Genomic DNA, 9,518 nt, shown 5'->3' with positions numbered 1-9,518 from the left:
GGTGATGTACATTATAAGAATATTTGATGCAACAGCCTTGTGGTTTGGGCACCATCAGAACAGGGAGGTGATGGTAGAGATATTGCAAATATATATTTTGATACAGCATCTCGGATCAATATTTGGATCATAATGAAAACAGAGTGAAAGAAATATGGAGGTGAAAAGGCATTACTCTCTCAATCACCATCTCTTCTGACACATTTCCCAACTCATGAAAAAAGTTGACACATTGTCATAATTTCAACCACAGAACAGCCTCAAACAGCTGTCTCCCCCACTCCAGGACACCAATTTGAAAGGACGGTTTGGAAGGACTTTCCTGATCCAGCGTAGCTGTGTGCCTCTCTCCCTGGTGTACCAAGCTGTTCATTTTCCAGGCTGTCCTCAGAATGTCAACCCACAGCTGTATTTTCCTGTGGCCCTCTGTTGTAGCTGTAGACGCTGTGACTCACGCACACACCACTGTGTCCGCTCCAGCCAAATCCCTCATGACCGGTGCACTATGGCACTTGGAAGTTTGAAGAATGAGAACCAGCCCGCTTTGGAAACCTGAACCAGAATACTGATACCAGCAATTCACGTGTATGGCAAATGATGCAGCTGCTACCGTGGACCAGGTCCATGTTACCATGGACCAGCAGTGTTTGTGGTGCACCTCAGCTCCTCAGCTGTTCATGTTTATGTTTTCTCTAGTTTGTTAGCCAAGATATTGCAATCGATAAAATACTCTGTTGAGCATGCGTTAGAGCTTTATTGTGGATTGTATTGCCTGTATACATGAATGAAATGGTAATGGATACAAGAAAATAAATGAATGCAAAATAAATGCATTCCCCTATTAAATAAAGTCTACTGTCTGTGCATACTGATGATGATAATGACCTTATTCATATATATAGATTTACCAGGGTTTCTGTAGGGTTTCACACAGACTTACTTGTACACATAGAGGACCTTTCTTCCAGAGGACACAGGTGTATAAGTTAAAAATCAATGATGGCTGTCTCAATGTTTCATTAAGCTGTCAGAGAGACAGCATGCACAATACCACAGCCCTGCCACTGGAACACTGAAATTAAATGCAGTGATTATTAATATGGCCTAATTAGTTACACCAGTGTTAGGCAAGTCTGTGAGAAAGGTCCCCGAAATTAAACAACCTCGAAGAAATGTTACATGGTAAATGCTAGGTTGGATCAGGTGGACAGATGAGCTCTCGCGAGTGCGGTTAGGGTTAAAGTTAGGGTTAGGGTTAGGTTAAGATTTAAGGTTAGTCTCTCTCTCAAGAGTTTTGCAAATCTTCCCTCCAGCTGATCTGATCTGGCACCAACCATGCTGCATCATGCTCGTCTTGGTTTTCTTGAGATGAGTTGACCCACTTTACAAAGGAACTCTGATCATTGGCCAAGTATTCAGATCTGAAACGCCCCTGACTTGCATGTGCTGTTTTGCTCCTTCCAATTATTCAACTGTATGTGGGGAGAGTCGGCAGTTAAACTTTGTCGTAGCAAAATTAAATCTTTGATTTCATCTCAAGGTGAGTCATTAATGCATTAATGCATGCTCTTATCAAGATATCCAGCTTGCTAGGTGTCCTTGTCAGTATCCTGGAGCCGGCTGTTAAAGTGACACTGCAGGTGTGCAAAATGTGTAAATTTTGGTTTAGAGCAGTGTAACGTAAGAATATATTCAGAAATCAATGTTACACCTTAATCTGTGACCTGTGAGATCCAGTGTCTGATCAGGACACTGCCAAAAGTTTTTATCAGCGGTCAGGCTACCTAAAATGTTCATAGTATTTAAATAGCAAAACCAGTTTTGAACTGAATTGTGATAGCAGGAACTGGTGGCCCTCAATATTTTCTCAAAACATACATCTATTTTCCATTATTGACCCCTAGATTCACCTGTCACAGATTACAGAATCGCTTTGTTTTACAATTTGAACATTTGGCGTGCTTTCAAGCTCAATTTGAAATCATTTGAAGTACATTAGGACCAAATAGGTTTAAGTTTGAAATAAAAGTGGAGAAATCTTGACTTGAATGTTGCCCTTTGTGTATTTTATCATTTCCAGTCTAAGAAGGGATTCTTGAATACTAGTACTAATACTACTTGTCTATGAGTGAAATTAATCTGACATTATGTTGCAGCAACTTTTGCATATATAACGTAAGTCATGGTATTTTACTATACTGACTCTCTTTATCTTAGGCTTATATCTGCAAGAAATTGAATAAGATAGTGGATAAATAGTGAATAGTGGATTTTATCTGATTTTACCCACTTCATGAAAAGAGTAACCAATATTATGTTCAATAAGTGTGTTTTGTAAAAATGAAGCTTTGGACAGAAGCTGTCTTTGCAACTGAAACTATCCCCCTCACAAAGTAGGCAGGTGCATCCCTGGAAGCTTCTTGGATTGTGGTTTGATTTCAGTAGGGTGATGGCTGATCCTGGCTCCATTTCATGGCTGGCAGGGCAGGGGGTGGAGAGTGATGTTGAATTTACCCTTGGATCTACAGGGCTGGGCTCACCTATATATATAACCCTGAGCTTCTTTCTACTCTCGCCTTGCTCTGTGTCTCTCAGGGACTCTCAGCCTGCTCTCCCTCCACGGCCTCTGTCTTTGTGCTGACCAACTTTTGCACTCACAACAACCAAGAACCATGGCCCAGCAACAACAGATTAGGTAAGAACTTGCTCTCTCGATGACAACAATACACCAAACCCTTCAACGTTATATGTTTTGCTTCTCAAATAGTAAAATAGGAGTAAAGCATGTTTTGGTTATTTACTTCTATTAATCATTATAGAAAACAGTTCTAGTTTGCCATCTGGTAATCTTTTAAGAGCTAAAATGATAAATCATAGAAGCCTTACAGGATGTGTAATGCCTCATGAAAATGTGTATGTTGTTTGATTTACTCTCTACAAGTTATTTTTGGATGACCAGATTCCTAGGGGCAGTCACTCTATACTCAGTTCTGATGCAATGACTCTACAATATAGAACCCCATTGGCTAATGTCTTACATACTTTAAAAACACTTTAAAAACCAAAATGAATTATTTGTCTGTCTACAGTATGTCCTTGATATTGTGCCTAAAATCAGTGGTGGAAACTAAGTACATTTACCCAGGTACTGTAATTAAGTATAATTTTGAGGTACTTGTACTTTACTTGAGCATTTCCATTTGATGCTACTTTATATTTCCACTCCACTACACTGCAGAGGGAAATATTGTACTTTCTACTCTACTTTGTTTATTTGACAGCTTTAGTTACTTTTTAGATGAAGATTTGACACAATGATTAATATAACAAGCTTTTAAAATATAACACATTGTTAAAGATGAAACCAGTGGTTTCCAACCTTTTTGGCTATTGATGTCTTACAAAAAGCAGTGTGTAGTCGGGGTCACATTTCAGATGATCTATGAGTTGTTAGCAGCTCCACAAAGTAGTGATTTTTCCCTCTAAACTTCTCACATGGTTTCATTTCAATAAATGTTCGAATGATCTAATATTTCACCAAAAATCAAAGATTAGAGAAAAAGTCCAAAAACTGAAAACAGATTTGTTTTTTTTTGTTGTTTTCTCGTCTTTCCTCTCCCATTAATCATCTCACGACCCCTCAGATTTATCTGGTGGCCCTTTGGAAGGGGCTGACCCCTAGGTTGGGAACCACTGGACTAAACTAGCTGACTGTATATAAAGTAGTTCAAACTAGCTCCACCTCCAGCAGCTACAACAGTAACATGCTGCTCTAACACTGATGCTTCAGTATTAATAATCTAATGATGTCATATATAATAATATATTAGTCAGAGGATCCAAACCACTACTTTTACTGCAATACTTTAACTACATTTTGCTGCTAATACTTATGTACTTTTATTTAAGTAGGATTTTTCATGCAGGACTTTTACTTGTAATGGAGTATGTTTACATTATTGATTCTTTTAATTAAGTTAAGGACCACTGCCAAAAATAATTATAAAGTGTTGGTTTGAGCAGGTTTGGTCACTTCAGCCCTACCCTACTCCACTTTTAGGAATGATTGTTATGCTCATGTCTGTTTTGACTTGTCTTTGTACAGCCTCCCAGCCAAACTGATTAATGGAGGGTTTGCAGGCATGGTAGGAGTCACCTGTGTGTTCCCAATCGACCTGGCCAAGACCCGCCTGCAGAACCAACGCAGTGGGCAGCAACTATACAAGAACATGTAAGAGCCACACTCGACAAAAGAAAGATTACTGATAGGTCATGTTTCCCACTCACCTCGTGCGTTGCCAGAAACCTGTTCTTTCTCTTGATTTGAAATTGTATACTTAATGAAATGCACATTCATACAATAGCCTTTTCTAATGATGCAAGTTTCTTAAAAGTCAATTCATCATCACCACATAGTGATACCTTCACAGCTTCTGTCTCTGTGATAAGTATCAAGCTTGAGAGACTGAGGTTACCAAGTGCTATTGGACCCATGTTGGGGACAAGTTAGATTCTCAGTATTTAGTAATGCATTTTTGTGAATAGACTATTTTGGGAAAGCAGAATATAACTTTTTCCTGGTATGAAAGCTCTTTCCAGGAGCAGGACTATGACTTCTAGCTCTAATTGTAACTTCCTACAGTTACTTTATTATGATTGCACAAACATCAAGTGTTTATTATAAATAATTTGCACAACTAATCCATTTTTGTTTTGTTTTTTCCCTCCTAGGATGGATTGCCTAATAAAGACAGTTAAATCTGAAGGCTACTTTGGCATGTACAGAGGTAAAGCTCGTCACACTGTCCATACTGGCATTTTTAGAGATATGACAGTTGAATAGTCTCCTTGAAAAGGTATCATATAGAGGTACAAAAGATCTGTGATATGTTTTTATTGGCTTACCATATTTAAAATTAATGGAACTAAGACGTTGCGTGTCGCCTATACCAAACCTACCAATTTAATGAGACTCTCAAGGAGGAACACTTCAGCTTTTTTATGTCAACCTTCTTTAATTTTCTTTGAGCCGATATGCTGTGACATTGTTTCAGTGGTTCAAATTCTATGTAAATGGTTAAGTTAATGGCTAAATGTAAGTGGATCAGCGGTCTACCTTGAAAGACAGTAAAAATTATTTGTGGGCCACAGTATCTGGCACTGGCCAGCTCTATTTTGTTTTCAAATATTACAGCTCACAGCACAGCCTGCACTGAAGATAAAAGCATTAACATAAACTATTGCTGTCTGTTTGAAATGTGAGAGTGGTTGTATGTTTATCTCATAAGAATGAAGTTCATCATGAACAATACTTCTTGTTGTAGGTGCTGCAGTAAATCTCACCCTGGTAACCCCTGAGAAGGCCATCAAACTAGCTGCCAACGACTTCTTCCGCCACCAGTTGAGCAAAGATGGGTGAGTAGTGCCACTAAAAAGGACTTAGTCTTGGTGTACACGACAAAATCGTGCTTGGATTTGAGCCTCACAAATGTGCATTTGCTTGTCTTCGGTAGTAAGTTGACGGTGCTGAAAGAGATGTTGGCAGGATGCTGTGCAGGAATGTGCCAAGTCATTGTCACCACACCTATGGAGATGCTGAAGATCCAGCTTCAGGATGCCGGCAGGCTAGGTAAGGCAGTCTGCAGCTAGTAAATTAAAGGGAAATCAGTAGAACTGATTACTTGTATGAAATAATACATTTAGAAATTTGATGTTAGATGTCTTTTTAATGCTATGGTGAAAGACAGTGAGAGTATCTTTCCTGTATTTGCCAGCGGCCCAGCAGAGGGTGATACCTAGCGTGGTAACGACTCTGAAGATGGGGGGGACCAGTGCTGTTCTTAGCCGTTCCTACAACGCCAGCCCTGCACCTCAAGTCATCCGAGTGTCGGCCATGCAGATCACCAGAGAGTTGCTGAGGACTAAAGGTGTCACAGCACTGTATAGGGGACTCGCGGCCACATTGATGAGGTGAGATGATATTTAATGCTTGCATTTAGTTAACATGGCTTTCCATCTTTAGTCAACGGTCTCTAATATGGTGAACATGCTTATTTGCTGCCTTTTGTAGGGACATCCCTTTCTCGGTCGTGTACTTCCCTCTTTTTGCACATCTGCACCAGCTCGGCCAACAGTCATCTGAAAATCCAACTGTGCCCTTCTATTGGTCCTTCATGTCTGGATGCTTGGCTGGATCCATTGCCGCTGTGGCTGTCAGCCCATGCGACGGTTAGTGGAACAATCAGTGTTTTGAAATTTGGGCATTTGCTTAAATGTGTCGAATGAGTTTTGTTTTTAACTGAAGTTGTTTAACTGATTTTATTATGGTTTGCCTAAACATTTCTACATGGTTGTGCAGTGGTCAAGACAAGGCTACAATCACTCAAAAAAGGAGCTAACGAGGAAACCTACAATGGAGTGGTGGACTGTGTCAGGTAAAATGGTCACCTTATTCTCAGAAATTGTAACTGGGCTGAAACATATCCCCTTGCCCTTACAGGGTTGGTGTAAGTTGCTTATGTTACATGCTAACTCTAAGCTTTTGCTTCCATTGCAGAAAGATCATGAGAAAGGAGGGTCCCAGAGCTTTCCTCAAGGGGGCCAGCTGCCGGGCGCTCGTCATTGCCCCTCTCTTTGGCATTGCCCAGGTTGTGTACTTTGTAGGAGTTGGAGAGTTCCTGCTGGGGTACACCCCGTACAACATCTACTCTGCATAAACAAGCTGTTTCCTAGCATTTCTGCCGCCTCATTAAATTACAGGCAGCTATGCCCTGGGCATAGTCATGGATCCAGCTCTCTATTACTGTGTATCTTTCATTTATTGTTGGAGTTTTCAGAGTAAAACACTAAAGGGACCAGGGAGACGTCATTTTATTTCAAAGTGGTTTCAAATGATGCCTTTAGCATGACTGTCTCGTACTTAAGAGACTCAGATTGAAACATTCGGGTCTATGGGCTTCAGGGGAGCTTACTGCGAGAAAAGAGAGTTACTATTCTCACTGATCATCATTTCACCCAGATAAGACTTGACTTTACTCCTGTGGCAGCAAACCTTTCTCTGTGGTTCATAAGATTTAGACCCTACCGCTAAATCCGTGTCTTATCATTTGCCCTTCAATGTAACCCTAACCTGCCTCTCCCTCCAACTCCCCCATCTTGCCAATCACTATGTGATGAGTGTTACATGGTGTGGCAAAAGAGAACTTAGTGTGCCAGGGGGCAACTTCCGAATAATGACAAGAAATCAAAACTTGACTTGAATGGCTCCAATCCTGTTTTAAAGGGTTATATGTAAAACTGCGCCATGGATGTTGATCCCTGTTTATGTATATAGTGTAGTTGTTTATAAAGTTGATTTGATTCGGTAAATAACTTTTTTTCACAATGATTGCCACATGTTGCCCTTCAAACACCCTGGTTAGGAAAAGATCTGGAAAACATGGCTTACAATGAAACATTTATCCGCCATTTAAACAGGGATTCTGTGTTTTACTGCTCTCTGTTAAAAAGACTGGTTTCCCGTGCTTCTAAATTATCTGTCCATTCTCATGATCTACACTTCTCTGTAGTTGGTCACAAGGTGGTAGCTTACCATAGATACTTTCTGGTGTTTATTTTTCAAAACACTTGTGCTTTAGGTGTTTGGGTTTTTTTTTCCGGGCACTGTGAATGTTTCTTATGGCAGCCTACACAACTCTGATTATGTAACGTGTAAGTTTGAACTCTGCAGCTAAACAGCTCCACAAGGCTTTCTGCAGTGGAGACCCACTTCTTTATGGTGAGGGAGATGTTGTTTTGATGGAGGCTAACTAGAGTGATGATGGACAGGAGTTTATTGATGGGATTCGCTGTGCTTTCGGGACCAAGTCTTCTGAAAAAGTGCAACATAATCCACACTTGGCCATTTTCTTTTAGTTGACAGTGGTTGTCTGTGACTGGTCAGGATTTCTTGTCTGTAATTGACACACAAGCCCACTTCAATGTATCATGTGAGGCATTTAGATGCAGATCAGAGTGCTGCACTCTCTCTTCTGGAAAATTCAGTGGGTCGAGGTGCTTTTAACAACTTTACCACTGTAAATATGTATCCTATATATTTTCAAATTGTTGAAAGTGTTTCAACCAGCTGAGTACACTTGTAAATACCGATTTATACATGCTGAATAAATATTAATAAATGCACTGTTTACTTGTGTTATTTGTGCAGTGTGTGTGTATAGTCTACAATCACAGAGATGGAACTCATTCAGTAATGTATTCTCAGATAGAGCTTTTGGAAACTAGCAGCAGGTTGACTGGAGACCATCTAATACGGTTTCTCACGCAAGCTTGAAAGGTGTTACCCTACTCCTCTGCACATGTATCACCCACATGGATACATTTGTGCCAGTAGAAATGCTCATGCTGCAGTGCTGGAGAAACTCTACCCGGGGTATTCCTGCAGGCTCTTCTGCACCGCATGCATATCTATCCCCTCAACTAAATATCCAGCTGTCCTTTCAGCTCAAGTAGAGAAAGGTGAAACTCTGACATGAGCCTCACACTACTAAACCTGGAAAACTACTTAATCACAGGGGATATCAGATACAATCGGTTGGGAAGAAATATAATGCAAATTAGTTTACGATGTAAGTTAACAGGTTGAAAGTGATTTTAAAACATTAAAAGAAAATTCTCTTAAGTGGGTCATTTTGATTCTTTACAAGCTGCATTAAAGCCATACTCTGCTAAAACATAATACATTTTTACCACCTTAAGCACCTTATTCCTGATACCGTATACTATGTACTACAGCTAATTAGTACTGGCTTTCCTGGAGATCATGTGACTGATGATTCTAAATTAGTATCTACAACTACAGTATACTCCACTACAACTGGATATCTACTACATGTTTAGTTGATAGATGTATGCTGATGGAATTCATGTTTATTTTCTGTTCAAAAGAATTGAAAAAGTGTATTTTCCTTTCTTCAGAGGGAATAAAAATCATCCTTTATGTACTTATTTTAATGTCAGCACTGCACATTCTCATGCACACATTTTCACATGTAATCTGATGAAAATATCAGCCTACATGAATTATATTTGGCAAGGTATAGAGGATGTATTTCAGTACTGGAAAGGACTTGTGTTGATTTACTGGTATACTTTCAGGCCCTGAAACCAATGCAGGAAGCAGAGTATGTGACTGGGGCTGTGTGTGTAATGGAGGACTCTGATGCAGACCGGTATCAGGATCAAGAGATGTCTTTGATGCTATAAGAGAAGTTTTCAAATATTGAAAAAAAAAAAATCCATACAAAGTAAAAAAAAAAAAAGCTGCTTGCCAGAATCAACTAAAATGACTTATATGCCAAAATATTCTGATACTTTTGTTATTGAAAACCAAACTCAGTACATTTGGACATGTACATGTGAAAAGCATTTGACAAGGCTCAGTCAACATGCCTAAGTTGAATGTTTTCTGTTTTTGCCAAGCATACCCTTAAATGTTTTCCAAGAAGCAGGTTTACTGA

The 9,518-nt window shown here is 39.7% G+C and overlaps 1 protein-coding gene across 1 annotated transcript; it reads left to right on the top strand.

Moving 5' to 3' along the window:
* The first annotated feature begins 1,437 nt into the window (after window positions 1-1,437).
* Window positions 1,438-8,181, top strand: LOC137184563 (mitochondrial glutamate carrier 1-like). Its single transcript, XM_067592354.1, has 10 exons — window positions 1,438-1,540; window positions 2,596-2,695; window positions 4,106-4,231; window positions 4,732-4,787; window positions 5,325-5,415; window positions 5,514-5,629; window positions 5,775-5,970; window positions 6,071-6,228; window positions 6,359-6,434; window positions 6,557-8,181. Exons 1-10 carry the CDS (start codon window positions 1,477-1,479, stop codon window positions 6,714-6,716), a joined length of 1,143 nt encoding a protein of 380 aa, XP_067448455.1. The 5' UTR covers window positions 1,438-1,476; the 3' UTR covers window positions 6,717-8,181.
* The last annotated feature ends 1,337 nt before the right edge of the window (window positions 8,182-9,518 follow it).

This window comes from Thunnus thynnus, chromosome 6 (genome assembly GCF_963924715.1).
Source record: "Thunnus thynnus chromosome 6, fThuThy2.1, whole genome shotgun sequence".
NCBI lineage: Eukaryota > Metazoa > Chordata > Actinopteri > Scombriformes > Scombridae > Thunnus > Thunnus thynnus.
This window is presented reverse-complemented; position numbering and strand designations above follow the sequence as displayed.